Consider the following 21911-nt stretch of genomic DNA (forward strand, 5'->3'; position numbering starts at 1 on the left):
TTTCTGCTTAATTTGCTAGAGTTTATTTATGCTGTTTAAATCCAAGACCACTAAAATTTAGACATTGGTAACAGAAAAATATGGGTATCTGAAATAGCTGAAAGGGTTTTTTTGGGAGTGGAAGGCAGGCAAGATACCTTGAACATTCTGGAAAGGGAATTTAACAACCCAAGTTCTACTGTATAGCAGTTAACGGTCATCTGTTGTCACCTGGAGATCTGCATTGCTGTAGACTTAGAACTGTGTCACAGGTGTGACAAATTTAAAGGCTCAGAGTGTCTGCTTTTAATACAGCTTTAAAATAGAGAATAATGTAATCAATCCCCCAAAATTTCAATTTATGGCACAATTTAAAACAAAGAGACTTTAGTGACTGTGCTAAGAGACTTTTACCACTTGCAGCTGCAGGAATAAGATATATGAAAAATAAACAAGAAGTTTGACTTTGTAGGTCGTCAGGGCACTATGTGAATTGAATTTTCAGCTTTTACAGAAATTTGGGGCATTGATAGAAAGGTGGTACCCCTGGAATTGGAATGGGGACATTAGGAGAATTGGGAGGACTCAGCTTACCCCAACTCCATTGGAACTGATCCCCATTACGAGATGAAGTGGTCCATCTTCCTCTGTCTAATCAGGAATGGATTTACAGTCTCATATGAAGGCATGGACAAACAATCAGAGATTTTCTATGATTGCACTAAAAGAACCATTCATCATTTGTTACCGCAGCTTAGATATAGCAAAGATATGAACCTAAAATTTGATCTCACAGGTTAGAAAACTAAAACCCAAGTTAAATTCACAGGCCAAACATGTCTCTTCTATGAAAGTTGGGGCATTCATTTGAAAAAATGGGAAGTGAAATGGGGATATTTGGGTAGATTATTATGAATCTGAGTGCCTTGAATCCACAAATCCCACTGAGCTGTCCTTGCTAGCAAAAGAGTCCTGTCCTTCCCTATGTGAATAAGTTGGCTTCCTCTTGCATGAAGATCGTTTATAATAACACCAGAAGTAGTTACATTGTAAGGAAATGCTGACTTATTTCCCGATTTCCTTCAGACCAGCAATTTGAGTCAGATACCATCAGAACAAAAAAAAGATTGATCATAAGGTCTGTCTTGAGAAAAGATAGGATGCATATGAAATAATTGTAAGTTTTGCTTCCCATTCCAACTTTGGGTTCTGATAGTTTGGAGTTCCTAATTCTCAAATGTGAAATGCATCCGGAAGAAAGTACACAATACTGGTACCACTGAACTGGGAGTTGATACTGTCACCTGAAGAAATAGGGCTCTTCATTTAACTGGACCATCAAGCAATAAAGGAGATTCCTGAATTGTCTGGAAAAATTGATCATGATAGTCAAAGAGAAATAGGATTGGTGGTACCCAGAGAGGAAAAGGATGAGTATATCTGGAATCCAGAGGATTCTGTAGGAGTGCCCCTTAGTACTTTCATCTCCAGTGGTAAACATAAGTGGAAGACTATAGCAACTCAATTCAGGCTGCACTCAGATCCTTCAAGAATGAGCACTTTGGGGACTCTACACATAAAGAACTATGACCAGCTAATGTGCTGGGTAGTGAAGAAGAAAGCTGTAATTGCCAACCACAGCCTCTTGGCCAGTTGCAGAATTAAGAATTGTAGAATCTGTGGATATATTCTTCCCCCTAAAATTTGAGGGAACAATTAGAACTCTTGATGGAAAGTAGTATACTGATCTTGGGAATGTAAGTTGTCACAACCACTTTGGAAAGCTGTTTGACAATACCTGCTAAAGCTGGACATACGCACACATGTTCCAGTAATTTTGTTCCTAGGTATATACCAGATAGAAATGCACCCGTGCGTGTGTATCCATACTTTAGCCAAAAGAGATATACCAAATTGTTTCAGAATCTGTATTCTTTTTTTAACAATTACTTAACATACAACAAACTGCCCGTATTTAAAATGTACAGGGGCTGGCCCCGTGGCGTAGCAGTTCAGTGTGCATGCTCCGCTGCTGGCTGCCCAGGTTCGGATCCCAGGTGCACACCAAAGCACCGCTTATCAGGCCATGCTGTGGCGGCCTCCCATATAAAGGGGAGGAAGATGGACACAGATGTTAGCCCAGGGCCAGTCTTCCTCAGCAAAAAGAGGAGGATTGGCATGAATGTTAGCTCAGGGCTGATATTCCTCACAAAAAATTTTTTAAAAAAATGTACAATATGATATTTTGACATATGTATACACCATTGAAACCATTATTACAATCAAGATAACATATGCATCACTCCCAGAAGTTTCCTTATAGCCCTTTGTAATTCCTCCCTTCTGCCCCTCACTACCTCACACCCCCACTGACCTGCACATCTCAAGCAACCACTGATCTGCTTATTGTTACTATAGATTAGTTGGCATTTTCTAAAACTTTGCATAAATGAAATCATAAAATAAGTCCTCTTTTTTTGTTTGGTATTGTAAGTCTTTAATTTTAGTCGTTCTAATACATGTGTAGTGATACCTTCATACCCACTAGGATGACTATAATTTAAAAAAACAACAACAATAGAAAATAAAAAATGTTGTCAGGGATGTGGAGAGATTGGAATCACCGTGCATTGCTGGTGGGAATGTAAATGACCCAGCAATTCCACTGCTAGGTATATGCCCAAAAGAATTAAAAACAGGTACTCAAACAAATACTTGTACATGAATGTTAGTAGCAGTGCTATTCACAACAGCCAAAGGTGGAAACAACCCAAATGTCCATCAACAGAGGAATGGATAAACAAAATGTGGTATATACATACAATGGAATATTATTCAGCAATAGAAAGGAATGAAGTACTGGTACACGCTACAACATGAATGAACTCCAAAAATATTATGCCAAGTGAAAGAAGCCAGACACAAAATGTCACATATTGTGTGACTCCATTTATATGAAATATATAGAATAGTTAAATCCCTAGAAACAGAAAACAGATTGGTAGCTTCAAGGGCTGGGAGGAGGGTCAAGTGCGGAGTAATTGCTTAATGGATATGGAGTTTTATTTTGGGATATTTTGGAACTAGATAGAGGTGGCAATTGCACAACCTTGTGAATATACTAAACACCACTGAATTGTTCACTTTAAAATGGTTAATTTGGGCCGGCCCCGTGGCTTAGCGGTTAAGTGCGCACGCTCTGCTGCTGGCGGCCCGGGTTTGGATCCCGGGCGCGCACCGACGCACCGCTTGTCCGGCCATGCTGAGGCCGTGTCCCACATACAGCAACTAGAAGGATGTGCAGCTATGACATACAACTATCTACTGGGGCTTTGGGGGGAAAATAAATAAAAAAAATAATAATAAAATGGTTAATTTTATGTTATGTGAATTTCACTTAAAAAAAAAAAAACTCAGCATGGTCCCTGAAGTCCAGTGGTCAGCAGATTTGACTGTGAATCAATATAGTGGTGATTCAGACCCTCCCAGGTGAGGTGTGTTTTTAGCCTACTGTTCCCCAGCCCCGCTGCTTCTCTGCCAGAAGAGACTTTTTCTCTCTTAATTCGTCTTATATAGCCAGATGAAAACGTCTTTGCACTACATCCAGATAGGGCAGAAGCAAAAGTGCTCTGAAAAAGCAGTTGTCCTAAACTAAAGCCCAGCCAAGGCAGTTTTCTCTTCCATGTGCTTAGTAAGGTGTCACCATCTGTGACGGTTAATTTTATGTAGCAACTTGACTGGGCCATTGGGTGCCCAGATATTTGGTCAAACATTATTCTGAGTGTTTCTGTGAGGATGTATTTGGATGGGATTAACATTTAAATCAGTGGACTGAGTAAAGTAGATTGCCCTCCCTAATGTAGATGGACCTCATCCAATCTGTTGGAGACCTGAATAGAACAAAAATACTACTTACTTCCCCTAGTAAGAGAGAACTCCTCCTGCCTGATTGCCTTGGAACTGGGACATTGGGTTTTTCCTGCCTTCAGACTTGGACAGGAACATCAGCTTTTCCTGGGTCTCAAGCCTGCCGGCCTTCGCCTTTGCACTTGAACTACACTAGCAGCTCTCCTGGTTCTCAGGCCTTCAGACTCCAACTGGAACTAAAAACCGCTAGCTCTCCTGGGTCTCCAGCTTGGCAGCTCATCCTGCAGATACTGGGACTCCATAATCACATGAGCCAATTCTTTATAATAAATCTCTCTCTCTTTCTCTTTTTGTCTCTCTTTATATAGATATAGATCTCCTATTGGTTCTGTCTCTCTGGAGAACCCTGCCTAATACACCATCTGTCTAGTCCAACATGCAAGAAAATTTACAGTCCCCTTCTTCTTCCTCCTCTCATTAACTCCAAGCAGGAAATCTGAGTGTTCCTCGAGTTTAAGGAAGCAGAAACGGTTTTATCATTTTTTTTTAATTGGAAACATGCTGAGTACAATTTTAAGGAGAAAATTCATACTTGTCAGCCCTTTAAGCTACTTTTATACCTTAAATCTATACCTTTAAGCCACATAGGGGCCGCTTGAGCTGCCGAGGTGAAAACACTCCTCAAAGAACTTCGCAGTGTCCTCACTAGAGAGGGAGCCACAGAGGTTAAAACAGAAAGGACTCTATGCTTACTGGATATGCTGGGTAGGAAAGGCTTATTTCCAAGGGTGCTGTGATTCACGAGGGGTGAGGCCTGAGGAAAGTTGCCTGGTTGGGGGAGGAAGAAAGATGACTCAGTCTGAGTGAGAGTGACCTTAGATCCAAGTGGTGGAGGGAGGAGCTGACAGCTGGATACCTGGGCGGGCCTGGAAGGTCGAGAAGTAGATGTATCCTTCTATCTGAAGCTGTGAGGAAGAGAACAAATGGAGGCCTACATTCCACATGTCTAAATATGTTGAACTTATAAATTAAGCTAATAAACAGTAAAATAAGATGAGATCTTTCCTACTACCTTGGTAAAATACTTTCTTAAGGACCCATGAGGCCAGATGCCGATCCTTGCCTGCACACACTGGAGGCCTAATCCACCTCAGCAATACTGATGGGGGAAGAGGCCTGATCAGACTTCAGGCGTTTGTGTAGGTCTCAAATAACAGAGCATGGCCTAGAAGAGGGGTGTAGCTTCAGGTGGGCATGTCTGATTGGCCCTGAATGTTCCTCCCTCTATCCTAGGGAGGGGCATATTCAGAGGAGATCAGGAATAGGATCCTTTTTGGAGGGTGGGAGAGCAAAAGAGGGACATGTTTTCATCAACCAACCGTGGGGAAACCATAGAAGTGAGAGTGGCATAGAGATTTTAGGAATGAAAGGGGGAAAAAAGAAAGAAAAAAATATGACAAATCCTTGTGGTCAGAAGGAGTCAGTGACAAAAATGTTGTAGGAAAAATTGTTCTCTTCCCTGGTTTAACTTGTGACAATCTTTCTTCCAATTTTTTCTGCCACGAAAGTCTCCTTTCACCTTCTAACCCAGGTGAGGGTCACCGCACCCAGCACCACACACACCACTTCAAAACATTCTTCAGACGCCCCTAAATGTCTCTCACAGGTGTCTGAATCAGTCCTAAGATCTTTTTCTAGAAGGTGCTGGGAGCCCATTCCTATACCTTTCCCTGGTGGTCTAGTGGTTAGGATTCGGCGCTTTCACCGCTGCGGCCCGGGTTCGATTCCCGGTCAGGGAAGCTAGTTTTCCTCCGGATCACCGACATTCTATTATTGTTGCTGCTGGGAACACCTGGATTTTAACCAAAGCTTGCTTGAGCGCAATCTTTGAGACTGGCAAGTGATCACATGGCTCTTCTTGTCCCCTAAAGCCAAGCTACGGCATCATCAGGTTAGGACGATGGCACGCGAAGTCTGCATGCCTCTCAAACTTCTCCCAGGTGACCTGAAGTCAATTTTGAGAACCGCGGGGCGAGGTCACTGGGGAGCCAAGGACTATTGTCATATAACTTGCTATTTTAATAAGATCATTCTTGATCTATTTTCATAGTTCCTGTTTTACAGGTAAATTTAACTAATTACCATATAGAAATGTGTTCTTATTTTTACAAAAGACCAAATGGCAATGGTAAAATTACCTGGGCTGTCTACATCTCTGCAATGTAACTGCTCATAGGGTTTCAATGAACGCGGGGAAAAATTACACTCATTACTAAAACTGTACCTATGCCAATCAAACCTTAATAGATTTAGAAGTCATTTGATATAACTCGTTTCGTGTAGAAATTACTTATATTGAAAAAAAACCATAAATAGGTAATTTCCGATAGAGTGAGGCAGAGGCAAGTGAGTTTGAATCTGCGTACAGGAATTTTTCATTCTTCACACGCACCTTGTTCCCTCGGTACAGATGTACCCCAAGGTGGGATGACATGTGGGGTGCGCGCAAGCGAGCCTTGGTTAAAATCGAGGCATTCAAAGCCACAGCAACAAAAGAACGTCGGTAATCAGAAAGAAAACTGACTTCCCTGACCGGGAATCGAACCCGGGCCGCGGCGGTGAAAGCGCCGAATCCTAGCCACTAGACCACCAGGGATAGATGCAGGAAAATGCACCCAGCATCTTCTAGAAAAAGATCTCGAGAATGATTTGAGCACAGAAATTTTTAGGGAGGTCTGAAAAGTGTCCTTGAAATTTTAAATGATTTTATCTTTGAACATGCGTTTTGTAACTGAAATCTGATGCAGCCTGCACATGAGCAGGGAAGATAGCAATATTCTTCTCTGCCTGCCTTGTTGCCCGTTTGTATACAGCATTTGCTATACTTGATGAACACAGAATTCCAGGTGGACCCACTATTCAGAGACTTAAGGCGAGTATAAAGTAAGCACGTTGCCTCTATGACAGAATAAGTTGGCCTGACAGCCCCAGAGGCCACACTCTCCATTCACAGCAGAAGTTTGTTCAAATGCAAAAAGAAAGCAATGGTGTTCTAAGAGAAATGATGACCAAGGAATCCTGTCATATCCTTCCTTAGTTCCCTGTATTAGCCAACCACTTATGCTGAAAACGATGACACAGAAGGAAAGAGAAAGGCGGAACAACTCATAGTTCCTTTTCCTTCCTGTCCTTCCTTACTTATCAACAAGCCGAAGGTAGAAAATGTTGGTAGAATGTGTGTATCAAGAAGTAAAATTAAAACAGTTGAGTGAGTTCTGTGCATCATTTCCACTGTTCTGGTAAGGACAAAAATTCACGTGCACGTAGCAGCTATGAAATATGGATTGTGATTTCAGTGATACCTCATATGAATTAAATGCTTTTATATTTGCATTGTCAAATAAAAACAAATCCAGACTTAGATAAGACTTTTCAAAAAGACTATTGCAGTAAGGAGAATGCTCCAGTCTCAGAAATCTATGACATCTCAAAATCAAACAGAAAAAGATGTTTCTTTCATAGGGAGGGGTAAGCAGAGCTTAGCAGAAACTTTTAAGGGAAGTTGAGGAAGCGAGGGAGAGTGAACAGACAGCATAATCAGAGCAGTTTCCCAGGAAATGTGTCTCCCTTTGGTCAACTGATTCTCAGGATAAGCTGGCAAGGGGGACATGTTCTGCATTTTAGCACTTGCTTAATCTCGAGGGCAAGCCAAAATTCAAGGGCCTGTGGGGAGGAGGGAAGCCTGACTAAAGTTAGGTCAAAACAAAGCAGAGGATAAGAAATGGGCAATAGTGAGCACTTGGTCAACATTTAAAACTGGCATTGCACAATATAAGGATAACGGGTAAAAATTCATGCTGATTATTTAAATTCTTAATTTTTCTTTACATCGAATGACATTAAATAGCAAATAAAAAACGTGACAAGTCAAGAGAGCGACCACGGAAGAAAGGAAAAAGCTTTATATTTCACTACCTTTAACAGCACTTTTTTCTTGCTGCTTTCTGAACAAGGGACTCACATTTTCATTTTGTACTGGGCTCCACAATTGATGTAGCTGATCCTGGTACCAGAAGTTAAGATGAGTTTCCTGGTATACATTTGCATTTTAGCGGTTAAGGCTTCTTTCTCGAACTTCCCAACTGGAGTTTGAGTCTTGGTTTTGTTAACCATTTTTCTTTCTTCCTACTACTAAGCTTCTGATACTGTGCCACCAACATTTTTCACTGTTCTGGGGCTCAAGCAGCCAAAGACCCTGAGAACACCCAGGCTGCACTGCCCATCCAGGCATCCAGCTGGGCCCTGTGCCCAACTGATAGCTTTTCTGCTTTGCCTGTGGGATAGAGGTCAACAGCTTCTTCCCACACCATTCTTTTCAGTGGCCTCACTCCCCCTCCTTCAGGCAGGAGCTCAGCCGGGCAGGCATCTTGCCAGAGCAAGTGGTTGGATTGTCCTGACCCATTGCTTCTGCAAGGCTGAACCTCGCCTCTACTCCACCCGCTCCCACCGGTGGGTGCAGCAGCCTCACACTTCCCAGGCTGCTCTGGCACAATCTCTTCATCCCTGGTGGGAGAGGGGGCTGTCTATGACCACCTACCACAACGTTGAAGGGTGCAGAGGGGTTGGAGTGGGTGTGGAGAGTCAACAATGTTTCTGGCATTTCCACCATGTGCCACTCCTGTGCTGGTCTCACTCACTCCTGCTGGCAGGGAATTGGACACCAATGGTAGCCTGGGAGCAAAGGGGACAAGAGCTTTCAATGCCTTGTAGCTAGTTGGGCCCAGGGTAGAACTAGGCAGTTGAAGAAGATAAATGACTTTGATGAAAAGCCCCATCTCCTTCCTTATTAGTATAGTGGTGATTATTCCCATCTGTCGTGGGAGATTAGGATTTGATTCCTCAACCATTTAACTAATTTGTTACCACATCGCTTTTGTTCATTCCTTTTATTTCCTGGTTTACAAGTAAAATTACCCAATTAGTTACCGTATAGAAATACGTTCTTATTTTACAAGAAATCCAAACAGATGAAGTACGACATCCCTGATTTTGCACGCCCAGTAAGTGTATCGAGTGGCTCTGGACTTCCCTTTGAGGCACCTTGAACACCTGGTGACAGCCACCAGTGGAAAGAACAAAAAGGTAAAATTACTGGGCTGCCAGTAATTTTACCAACTCTAATTTTAACTACTTTTAGGATGTCAAAATGGGAGAAAGTTTCATAATTATGGATACTGCACCTATACTATAATATAGCTATTCTAGATTTAGAATATATCTGAAATACTATTGTGCATGCTTCAGTGTGAAAATTAATTTAAAAAATTATAAATCAGTGAGTCTCAGCAGAGGATGGGGCATTTTGGAATTACTTGAAAGACATCTTCAACTTCACAGGCTCCCTGCACTTCAGGTGCTATCAGCCTAGCGACTGGGTGACTGGCCCTGCCCTTAGTTTCTCCTGAGAATTATGGCTAGAGAGATCAGGAGCTCACTGCCATTCTTAATTTACACCTCTGGGTAAACAATCAGCATTTTTATTTTTAAAATATGTTTTAGAAAAAGTGATAAAACTGGCCTACAGAAGAGGTTGCTGAGATGTGTGGTCATCAGGCTAAGGGCTCTCAAGTGGGCTTTCCCCCACCCCAACCCCCCGGCCGCCCCCTTCCTCCGTCCAAGGGAAGGGCCTCCCCTTCAGCCAGCACGGAGTTCAGCTTAATTCTCGACTCGGGTCTCAAGTCTAAGGGAAAAAGGCGGTCGCCTTCGGCTGGAACAGGGATTTGGGAGGGAAGCCCGGGGCGTAGGGAGGCGGTGGCAGTGATTTCAGGTTTGGGCTTTTGGAATCACCCAAATCTGTCCTGCTTCCAGGCTCAGGATCACAGCACTGGGTCCTTGGCGGTGGTGAGTTCTGGTGCTGGAGCTAAAGCCTGGCAGGACTGAGGACAAAGTAAAGCTCTACCTCTCGGTGGTGAATGTCTCAACAGGACTTACCCATGAAGCTATGCTGGTGAGTACCTGTGGCACAGGGGTTGCACGGTCAGCTTTTAATGGAGTGTTCAGTGGTGCAGATCCTATCCCTGGACAACCTCTTTTGAAGCGACTATCCTGCTACCGTCTGTGTTTCAGTTTGCCTTCACCAGTTGCCCAACTTTCAGAGTCTTAGTGTGTTAAGTATCAGGAGGTAGTAAGAGATGTTTCCTAGTCTTGGCTGCGGGCCCCTTCTCCCCAACTCCCCCAGTGAAAAGTGAGAGAAGGGGCTAGTGCCTGTCTGGCTTAATAGTTAGTGCTAGGATTTGTAAAATTTTGATGCCCAGTCCCATTATGCCAAGTGTCTGAGACACCCTGTATAGGTACTGTGATAAAAAATACATATTTTGGTGAGTCATCCCAGGATCCTGGCCAGAGCTCCTAAAATCTTGTAATTTCCTAAGAGGTAAAGGCTAGGAGCTTCTTTTCTTCTAATATTTGGTCTTTGAGCCAGTTCTTGTCACAGAGCTCCTAAATCCCATAGAATTTCCTGGATGATAGGACCGTCTTGTGTTCTAACGAAGCAAGTCTTGGTGGGCTCCTGGATAGCTGGTCCAGGATGGAGGCTGGTCACCAGAAAGACCAAGCTGTGATTAGAAGCTTAGAACTTTCAGCCCCATCTCCCATCCTCTGGAGAAGGACTGGAGATTGAGTTAATACTTGATCATGCCTATTGGATGAAGCCCCCATAAAAATCCCTGAACTAGGTGGTTTGGAGAGCTTCTGGGTTGGTGAACACATGGAGGTGCTGGGAGGGTGATGCGCCTGGAGAGGACATGGAACATCTTCCCAAATACCTTGCCCTATGCATTTCTTCCACCTGGCTGTTCCTGAGTTGTATTCTTTTATAATAAACTGATAATATTAAGTAAACTGTTTTCCTGAGTTCTGTGAGTCATTCTAGCAAATTGTCAAGCCAGAGGAGGGGGCCATGGGAACCTCAGATTCACAGCCATTTGTCAGAAGCACAGGTGACAACCTGGATTTGCCATAGGTGTCTGAAGTAAGGGTGGGGGCAATCTTGTGAGACTGAGCCCTTAAGCTGTGGGGTCTGCACTAACCTCAAGCAGATAGTGTCAGAATTGAATTGAATTCTAGGATACCCAGCTGGTATTAGAGAACTGGTCCATGTGGGGAAAAAACCCACACACCTCTGTCAGAAGTATTCACTGTGTAGAGGAATAGAGCTTTTCAGATAAGATACTCTTATCCCAGCAGTTCAGAAACCATCTTTGCATATTTTAAAAATTGGTTACCAACTTGCGTAACATATTGCCTTTTTTTCTGGGTTATTTCAATTTCCTGTTCTGTACACTTGCCATCCTGGATTAACTGATTAAATAGTTCCAGACAAGATGTTTCACTTCAGTTAGAGTCAAACGAAAATAATCTACAAATAGATGTAGTTTCCAATTCATTTCAGCCCTTTGTGTCTGTGAAAGATTAAGTTATAAAAACAAATAAATAAAAAACACAAATGTTGCATTGTATTTGGGTTTTTGAGAAAATTAACTACCACCAATTTTATTTCTATTGTAGTTCAAGACAAATCTTAAGTCATTCATATAACAATACTAAGGTTAATCAACCTTTTAAATGGCTTGAATAAAACTTGCCTGTTAAGAAAAGCTTACAGTAGAGCCTTTAACATCATCTGATACAATTGTTTCAAACACCCCACTCTTGCAGAGAGGCTGCTACGTGTTCCAAGTGCCCCAGACAGTGGCTTGAAGGGTCGTGGGCACACCGAAGTTTCTGTGTCTTCACACAAGTGGGGTCAGAGGCCATGATAAGAAGTGAGGGATGATGAGAGCCAACCAGGAGTAGGAAAAGCCTAAAGGTGCCTTCATTTCAATTTAATTTGGGGTCTTCAATTACATTTTCCTAGTCTTGTTCAGCGATGTATACAATACCATGGCCCACAGACCCTACTTCTGTCTTGAGCAGCTTAGCTTCTGAAGACTTAACCCATATCTCGCCATTTGTTGATAAGGAGTAATAATGTTTATTTAATCCTTTTGGTAAGTTCCTGTCTTATTGTAATTGGTGTATTCTCATCAAATTGTAAGCCATCAAATCGTAACCCAGATTCTAAGCAAAACTGTCTGGGGAAATTTGATTTGAAACCTACACTTAGTTGTTTTTTCTCCCACTTCATAGTCCTTTTCCTTATGAGCCATATATTCTTTTTCCCAGTGTAGCAAATTAAACTGAGCCACTTTTAACTTTTCACCTGGTGTTTGTTTGTTTTTGACTTTTTTTTAATGGATGATCAATTTGCATGGTTCAAAGTTCACACTTCAAAAGGTACTGTGAACATTCTTCACATGCCTATCTTCTGCCACCCAGTTCTATCCAGAGACAATGAACTTTTACCAATTTCTTGTTTATCTTCCCAGAAATATTTCATGGTTTTATACCTAATGTCTGTAATTGTACTCCCCTTTCCCACAAATGGTGTCATACTATATATATTTTTCTACATTTTGCCTTTTTTCATTTAAATGATCTTCTTCATTTCTTTTTGTGGCTGTATAATGTTCCACTACATAGATGTTCATAATTTATTTCATCAATCCCCTATTAATAGACATTTAGGCTGTTTCCAATCTTTTGCTATTACAAATGATGCTCCTATGGATAATCTTGTACATGTATCATTTTGAAAATGTGCTCATATATCTGGAGAATAGATTCATAGAAGAGGATTTGCTGAGTCAAAAGACGTGCATTTGCAACTTTAAAGAAATTTTATTTTATTCAATTTATTCATTTTTAGGAAATAGTATTTTATTTTATTACTTTTTTCTTTTTATTGAGATTTAAAATGCACTAATATTAAACTTACAGCTTGATGAGTTTTTACATATGCATACACCTGTGTAATCACCACTCAAATCAAGATATAGAACATTTCCAGCATCTAGATGGTTCTCTCCTTCTCCTTCTCAAATCTATACTCCCCACCAGAGGAAGCCACTATTCTGACATTTATCACAATCAATTAGTTCTTGAAACTTCATATAAATGAAAGTGCACAGTAAGTTCTCTTCTGTGTATAGCTTCTTTCACTCACATAATGATTATTAAATACATCCATATTATTGCATATATAAGTAGATAGTTATTTTTATTGCTGTGAGTATTCCATTATGTAAATATATCACAATTTATTTATCCACTCTCTTGATAATGGACATTTGGGTGTTTTTCTCAGATTTTAATATTGTCACACCAGTTTTCTTTTGATTAGTATTTTCATAGTACATTATTTTCCATCCTTTTACTTTCAACCAATTTGTGTCTATTAATAATACTTGAGGTGTACTTACCGTATGTATTGTAAACAGCATATAGTTGGGTCTTGGGTTTGGTTTTTTTTTTATTCAGTCTGACAATTTTTATTTTTAAATTGGAGAATATAGTCTATTTACATTTAATGTGATTACTCATACAGTTAAGTCTTACATCTTGCTATTTGTTTTCTATTTACTCCATATGTTCTTTATTTCTCTATTACTACTTTCCAATTTTGTGTTAATTATGTGTTTTGTTATTCTCCTCTATTAGTTTTTTAGTTATATATTTTTATATTATTCTTTTAGTGATCACCCTAGAGATTACAATAGGCATCCTTGACTTCTTACAGTCTAACTTAATTAGTATATTTACCACTTCATGAATGATGCAAGAGTCTTTCAATAGTTCAATTCTATTTACCTCTCCTGCCATGTGTGCTATTGTTGTCATATATTTTAATTTATTATACATCATAAAGCCCACAAGACGTGGTTATCATTGTTACTTCAAAAATATTCTTTCATATTTATTCATATATTTACCCTTGCCAGTGCTCTTTATTTTTTCTTGCGCATATGTGTTTCTACATGGAGTCATTTTCCTTCAGCCTGGAAAACTCCCTCCTGTCTGCTGGAAATATATTGTGCAGCTTTTGTTTGTCTGAAAATGTCTTTATTTTGCTTTCATATTAAGGATATTTTCGCTGATTACATAATTCTAGGATGGCAGGTATTTCTTCTGTTTTTCAGCATTTTAAACATGCCATTACATGTCTTCTGGCTTCCATGGTTTCTGTTGGAAAATCAAACATCATTTTTATGTTGCCCTTTGAAAGTAATATCTTTTTTCTCTATCTACTTTTTTGATTTTATCTTTATCTTTGATTCCTAGTAATTTAACTTTGATTTTTTAGTAATGTAATGATGTAGAAAACTGAGAGGTGGTTTTCTTGTATTTGTCCTGCTTGGGATTTGCTGAGCTCCTTGAATCTGAAGATGGAGTCATTCATCTGGCAAGTTCTCATCATTATCTCTTCAAATTTTGCTTCTACCCATTATCTTTCTTCTCTCCTTTATGAATCAATTAAACATCTCTGTTATATTTTCTTCTTTTCCTTTTTTTTTCTTTGCATATGTGTGTGCTTCAATTTGAGTATTTTCTATTGACCTGCCTTTGAATTCACTAATCCTGTCTTCTGTCGTGTGTGTCCAATTTGCTGTTAAACCCATCCAGAGAATTCAGTTCTAGAAGTCCATTTACCTCTCTGTAGGGGTTCTTACATCTCTATTGAAATTCTCCATCTTTCACATATTTTCCATGTTCTCCTCTACTTTCTTTAAATAATAATCATAATTCTTTTTAAAGTTCTTGTCTGTGACCTTAAACAATTGGATCATCATTATTTCTGCTTCTATTGTTTGCTTTTTCTCTTGATTATTGGTCACATTTTCCTTTGTCTTCACATCTCCTAATTTTTATTGTATGCTGGACATTGTGTACAAAATAACTGTAGAGACTGAAGTAGATGTTTTCTCCCAGAGGGTTTTCCCTTTTCTTTGTCAGGCAGAGAGGATAAGAGTTGATCACCTCAATCCTATTGGGAATTAGTCTGGGTCATGGATAGGTACAATTCTAGTCACATTCAGACCAACTCTGATATCAATGGTCTCCAGAGTGAAATCTGATATATATTTATTGCAGGCCACTCCCTCTGGTACTCTGTCTCCCAAGTACTGAGAGATTACAGGAGATAAGCCATAAGCCATAAGCCATAAGCCCCAGTCTACACTCCACATAGGGACAGATCATGAGGGCACCACCTCCTCATACCATCATCTTTGGGGGTTAAGATCTCAACTTGGGAGGACACAAACATTCAGACCATAGCACTGGTCTATGACAAAAAAAAAATTCAAAATTGCTTAGTTCTATTTCATCAGATCTGTTCATGGTGGTCATGGCCCTTTCTCTGGGCCGTGGTACTATTCCTTGAACTTTCTTATAGCTACCCACCCTTTGGTCTGGTCCATAGCATTACCCTGTGCCTGGCACATAAGTGCTCCATAAATAATAGTTGTTTAAGTAGTTAAATGAAAAATCAAATGGCACCAATTGACTATGTAAATACAGTGGCATTGCTATAGTCTGAATGTTTATGACCCCCCCAAAATTCATATGTTGACATCTTAACCCCCAAAGATGATGGTGTTAGGAGGTGGGGACTTGGGAAGTGCTTTGGTCCTGGAGGTGGTGCCCTCATGAATGGGATTAGTGCCTTATAAAAGAGGCTCCAGAGAGACCCCTAGTCCCTTCCACCACGTGAGCATGCAGCAAGAAGGCACTGGCTGTGAGCCAGGAAGAGGGCCTTCACCAGACTTCGACCATGCTGGCAACTTGATCTTGGACCTCCCATCCTTCAGAACTGTGAGCAATAAATTTGTGCTGTTTATAAGCCATCTACTCTATGGCATTTTGTTATAGCAGCCTTAATGGACTAAGACAAGCAGCAAGGGAAAGTTCCACATGAAGACAGTCGATTGAATACATGTATCCAATTTCACTCCCTCTTCAAACCTTAATAAAACAACACTATGAATTTTAAAAACACATAAACCACAGAGATGGTTGTTTGTAAGCTACCCAGTCTGTGGTATTATGTTATAACAGCCCCAATGGACTAAGACAGGAAGTTAGTGTTGCTATTGAGAAACTCACTGCCACTCTGATTCCCATTTCTTTGTATGTAACCAATTTTTTCTCTATAAAAGCTAGTGAGTTTGAACATTACTTCATATGCTTATTGGCCACCTATTCCCTTCTATAAAATGCTTATTTTTCTTGAGTTGTCTTTGTCTTACAGATTTGTAGGAGCACTTTTGATAGTATGTTGTGAATCTTTTCATCAGAGTCACTCCTCTGCCTTTTGCCTTAAAGTGCATTGGGTACTTTCACTTTTTCGTCTCTCGTCACCCCCTGGTGCACAAAATCAAGTTAATCATCTCCCTCACTTTCTTGCACACTATAATCACTGATTGGGTGAGATTCCTCTTCTATTATACTTTTTTCATTTTTTCTCTTCATCTCTCATCCACACACCCATTCCACTCCCTCAGAATGCACCTGTGTAGTGTATTTATTGTGTCTATTTAAATATATTTGAGTTCTGGAAATATAGATAATATTACTATTTGTGTATGTGAGAGCATGCGTTTATTTTATAAAATGAAAATATAGTGTATATACAAAAATGGGTTTGTGCTATGAATTTTATGCTGTTTCTTACTCCTTTTGACTGTGTTTTTGTGAATACAGTGTATTTTGTGTTCTCTACATGTCGCATAAGTAAACCAAGCATTGGTAAATCTGTGCATTAGTGATGGACATCTGGACTACCTCCGATTCTCACTATCACTCACAATCCTGTCATGAATATCCTGATACGTGTCACTTTATAGACCTAGGTGCTAGTTTCTCTGTGGTATGTAGCTAGAAGGATTGCTGAGTCATACAGTATGCAGTGACTTAAGTACTTCCAGGACGCTTTCCAATATGCTGTACCTGTTTGAACTCTATCAGCAGGATGTGAGTATTCTTGTTTCTCTATATTCTAGACAAGACTTATTAACTAACTTCCTAAGGTTTCCCAGTCAAAGATGTAAAGTGGTATCTCACTGTTGTATTTGCATTTCTCTGATTACTAATGAGGTTTACCATCTCTGCATATTTTTAGCCACCTAGCTTTCCCCTTCTATGAACTGACTAATCACATTCTTTGCCCATTTTTTCTATTGGGTTTCCTGTTGGCTTTTTGTTGTTGTTGTTTCTAGTTTCAGAAGTCTTTCCTATGTCAATTATATCTCACTAAAAAAAAAAGAAGTTTCTTGTATTTTCTAGAATCTAGATATTAATCCTTTGTTCATTTTAGATGTCATATCTTGTCCCTATCTGTTATTGTTAACTTTGTTCCATCTTAAGCAAGTCAAATTTTCTTAGCTCAGTCTCTTCATCTTTACAAATTTCAAAACATCTTTAATACTTCCTCATAGCAGTATTACAAAAACAAATTGAATGTGAAAGTGCTAAAAATGCAAAACTTCAGTTCTCCTTCTTCTGTGTAGGGAAAAACCCTAGTTCTTCCCTACTGTGTGAAAGAGTGAGTCTCCTTCACTTCTCACACAGCACTTCTGATCACCAAATGTGTGTTAAAGGTAGATAAAAGGGCCAGGGTTCCTTGGCTCGACCCCTCACTGGGGACCTAAGGCCTTTGCACAAGAGTGGGTAAAATGGTCAGGGGATAGACAAAAGAAGTTTCCAGAACCCCTTGATACAGGCGTCCCATGCACTATGGTACCAAAACCTATTGGTGAGACCCTGATGCGGACTGCAATTAGATTGAGAGAACGTAAAAATGTGAGCATGGATAAGATTATGAAAGTGGGAATGTTTAAACAAGCTTTGTGTAAAGTTATGTCTCCTTTACCTGAATGTTTTCTGGGAATGGATATTATGTCTGGCTGAGGAACATTTCTCCTACCTAGTATTATAAAACCAAAACCTGTTGATGAAGTCTTAATGGAGACTACAGTTAGGAAGGTAAAGGTTGATGGAATTACATTAAAACTTTATAGGAGAACCGGAATGTTTGAACAGGCTTTTTGTGAAGTGGTTGTGTCTCTTTTTAACCTGATTGTATTATGGGGACAGACATTGTATCTGACTGGGGAACATCTCCCCTACCTAGTATTATAAAACAGAAGGCATATAAGTCCTCCCTTCAAGCAATATTAATTAGACATGCTAAATGGGAGTCAGAAAGAATGCCCAAGCCCACACAGTGTGGAATAGAAGCTGGAGCACTGGTAGGGACAGATTGTCTGTGCAATAGGCCTATGTGGAGTGTAGACTGGGGCTTATGACAAGAGCCTGGGCGTGCCTCCCAGCGATGACTACTTGTCCTTTGGACTACAGAATTTCCATTTGAGGGACATTTATTACCTTGCTCTCAGACACTAATTGAAGCTATCCCTATGACTGAAGGACATAAAATGATCCTGAAACTGGAAATACCCACAATGCTTCAGGTGATGTCAGAGGAATGCTCTAATGGGGATGGTGATGCCCAGAAGAGTTCCATAATAATATGGAGATGGTTTGTACAGGATCGTGCTGCCTGGGGAGTGCAAGGAGGAGACACTAATAAGCAGGGAGCATTTATTCCCCTAGGACTGACTCTGGAACTGTGTGAGGAGCTGCTGGATTCTGTCGTTACTTGGACAGTGCCCTACAAACAGCTCTCAACTGACCAACAAAGAGCTGCTTGGTTTGTGGACAGCAGTCCTGTGGTGAATGGACGTCTTGTTTGGAAGGCCACCACTCTGATAGAAGAAGGTAAAAACAAATCAGCTCAGTGTTTGCATGCTGTTTTCCTAGCAGCGATGGAAGAATTGAATAGTGGGAAAGCCCCTATGTTTGGGCTTTTACTGACTCCTGGGCAGTGGCCAATGGCCTGGCCATATGGTCAGGTAGAAGGGCAGTGGAAACCTGGCCTATTAAAGGGATGCCGGCTTGGGGCCCAGCCCTATGGAAATTTGAGGGGTGCATTAAAGTAGGACATGTCAATGCCCATCAGAAGAAGCCCCTCCCAGGTTCAGAAGGTGATTAGAATCAACAAGTAGATATTCCTGTGTGCCCCCTTGAGATGGCCACCCGGGTCTATGATTTGAGTGGACAGGGGGGCACTGCAGCAATGCAGAGATGGGCTGAGTCTCAACATAGTCCTCTTGCACCCTGTGAGGCACAAAACGCCAATAAGAGCCGTCCTGTCTGCCAACAAGAGAGACAGAGACTGCAGATGGCTATGTGGCAGATTCCCTGATGGGAAGGCCCTGATCATAGCTGGCACATGAGACTGATGCTGGTATCCCTGGGGGGCTACAAATGGGTCCTGACAGGAATAGACACCGACTCGGGACTGGGCTTTGCTTATCCAGTGGTGGATGCAAATGCTCAGAATACTATAAAAGAACCAGAATAGAAGATGTTGCACCAATTTGGATTGCTGACTGTCATTTCTTTAGACCAAGGAACACACTATACAGCCCAAAATGTCCAACAATGGGCAGAGAGATAATCCTGCTCAGAATACTAGTTTGACAGATAATTGAAATTGGCCATTAAAACATTGGTTGTCTAAAGTAGGGGGAGATAAAGGCACGAAGAGCTGGCTTACACACCTTCATGAGTGTGTGCTCACACTCAACATGAGGGGGAGCTAAAGGAGTGTAGATTTGTCTATTTTTCTGGTGGACCTGGGGAAGAGGGGGTAGGGAAGGTGCTAGTATTTTTTCTTCCCCGCATCACCTCAACTTTTTCCCCGTACCTGATGCAGTGGTCACAGGACCAGGGCTACAACTACAAAGGCTGGAAACAGGGATGACTCCTAAGCAAACACTGTAACTATGTTTTTAATCTTTATGTCAGAATTCCTAAGGGCCTGGTGGGGCAGGGTCTGCTTTCACTCCATCTGGCAAAACTGAGGCTAACAGTGAATGCAGCTACACTGCCTGCTGGTAAAGACAGCCCGCTAGTTCTGCACCAGATAACCTTACCTTATCTGAATAGAAGTGAACTGAGGGGGAGGACTTAATAGACTAGTATTACTGCCTACAATCTAGACCAACACAGTGGCTGAACCATTGTCCCTTCCAAAGGTGGAAGAGTTTGGGTATAAATGGAGAGAAGAAGAAATAGTAGCTAAGGGTTAAGTAGTCAATAAATGAGTTATGTAATAAGGGAAATCCAATATTACACGAACACCTCAAAAGAGGCTCAGAGCAAGAGATGATACTGTCTCTTAGCTCAATTATATCAGATGCCTGGAAGGATGAAGCCATGTATTGCCGAGACCACTCCTGCTTTGGGAACCTGACGAGATCAAATGGAAACCCGAAAACCTCACCCCGGGGGGCATTCTCATACAATAGGATGATGGACTGGAATGATTATTAATGACTGCTGGGGTTCTAGTAATGTGCCAGTATCTTTTGACTTGTGTCAAATCATTTTGCTGTAAGGGGTCCATGGCCAGAGACCAGGGGTGGGCTTGAGAGAATAGAAAATATAGAAAATGTAAACTATGTATATTGGTCTCTGGCTGCACTCCCCTCACCCCCAGTTCCTGGCACAGAGCTTCTAAAACCCTTGTAGTTTCCTAAGTGATAAGAACCCTAGGAGCATCTCTTGTTCTAATACTTGTCTTTGACCTCATCCCTGACAAAGGTTCCTAAAAACCTTGTAAATTCCTAGGTGTTAAGAGCACGAGGAGCATATTTTGTTCTATTGAGGCGACTCTGGGTGGGCTCCTGGATGGCTCCTGAATGAGGGCTGGTCACCAGAAAGACCAAGCCATGATTAGAAGCTTGGGATTTTCAGCCGCACACCCCACCCTCCAGAGTGGGAAGAGGGACTGGAAATGGAGTTAATGATCATAATGAAGCCTCCATAGAATCCCAAAAGTATGGGGTTCAGAGAGCTTCCATGTTTGTGAACACATCCACGCTGGGAGGCTGATGCACCCCACCTCCACGGGGACAGAAGCTTCTGTGCTTGCCACCATCCCTGACCTTACCCTATGTGTGTCTTCATCTGACTGTTCATCTGTATCCTTTATCATATCCTTCAATAAACTGGTGAACATGAAGTAAGTGTTTCCCTGAGTTCTGTGACCCACTCCAGCAAATTAATGGAACGTGAGGAGGGGATGGTTGGAACCCCCAATCTGTAGCCCTGCTGGGTCAGAAGTACAGGTGATAAGCTGGTTTTTGCAACTGTCCTCTGAAATGTGTGTGTGGTGGGGGGCAGTCTTGTAGGACTGAGTCCTTAACCTGTGGGATCTGACGCTATCTCTGAGTAAATAGTGTCAGAAAGGAATTAAATTGTAGGACCTCCAGCTGGTGTCACAGAGAATTGCTTGGGGTGGGGAGAATCCTCCACACATTTGGTGACCAGAAGTGAAGTGTTTGTGTGAGTAGTAAAGGAGACTCACAGGGAAGAAAAACATAGGAAGGGAAAAAGGGAGCTTTTCGTTTACAAGTGCTTTCTAAATTAAGTGCTGGGCAAACGGAAGGTGTGTTTTTATTGTTTCAGATATGAGTGGTTTCCCTTATTTTGCCCGAGTCCATCACCTAAGTCTCTTCCTACCTGTAGTTACTGCACCATTTTTCTCCAGTCCCGGGGCAGGGGGCACGCGCTAAGTGCGAGCGGGTGGCCTGACCCCAGGGCCGGCCACGCTCCCCGCCAAGCGTCCCTCCGGGACCTGCGGGATCGAGAAAACTGCACGCCGAGCCTTTGCGGAGGCCTGGAGCCCGGGCCCACAGACCGGCTTTGAACAGCAACGACGCTGGGTGGAGCCCCACTAGTGCCGGAAGTTTCCTGAGGAGGCACCACCGAGTTCGCCGAGTGCCGGTGGCCACGATGCCTGGCCAGCAGTCCGGGCCCTGCCGGCTACCTCCGGGCGCGTGGGTGAGGCGGGGCTGTGGTTGGTCCCCCGAGTACTTTTCTGTCAGGTCAGGGACAGCGTGCTATGTTTGAAGGGTGATTTTCAGAGACCTTGGTGTCAGCTGGTTTCCGTAGTGTAGTGGTTATCACGTTCGCCTCACACGCGAAAGGTCCCCGGTTCGAAACCGGGCGGAAACAACTAGCTTTGCTTTTGTTTTTTTTTTTCTTGGAGTTTCTCCTTT

The 21911-nt window shown here is 41.7% G+C and overlaps 1 protein-coding gene and 3 non-coding genes across 7 annotated transcripts in view; 3 read left to right on the top strand and 1 right to left on the bottom strand.

Moving 5' to 3' along the window:
- Positions 1–21911, top strand: part of CFAP126 (cilia and flagella associated protein 126) — a 74392-nt gene that overhangs the window by 8632 nt on the left and 43849 nt on the right. For 2 of the 4 annotated variants that reach the window (XM_087440298.1, XM_087440306.1), the window contains exon 2: positions 9715–9853. In XM_087440298.1, coding sequence (XP_087296424.1) covers positions 9848–9853 — 6 coding nt within the window. In that variant the 5' untranslated portion in view covers positions 9715–9847. Of the gene's footprint in view, positions 1–9714; positions 9854–18396; positions 21236–21911 lie in introns of those variants that run through there. The other 2 variants (XR_015554609.1, XR_015554608.1) reach the window with 2 other exon arrangements.
- On the top strand, positions 5574–5645 carry TRNAE-UUC (transfer RNA glutamic acid (anticodon UUC)). Its single transcript has one exon. It is a non-coding gene; the product is annotated as a tRNA-Glu (tRNA).
- On the bottom strand, positions 6431–6502 carry TRNAE-UUC (transfer RNA glutamic acid (anticodon UUC)). The gene has a single exon. It is a non-coding gene; the product is annotated as a tRNA-Glu (tRNA).
- Positions 21795–21867, top strand: TRNAV-CAC (transfer RNA valine (anticodon CAC)). The gene has a single exon. It is a non-coding gene; the product is annotated as a tRNA-Val (tRNA).

The sequence above is a fragment of the Ceratotherium simum genome, chromosome 2 (assembly GCF_057802395.1).
Source record: "Ceratotherium simum simum isolate JZ-2026a chromosome 2, ASM5780239v1, whole genome shotgun sequence".
Lineage (NCBI taxonomy): Eukaryota > Metazoa > Chordata > Mammalia > Perissodactyla > Rhinocerotidae > Ceratotherium > Ceratotherium simum.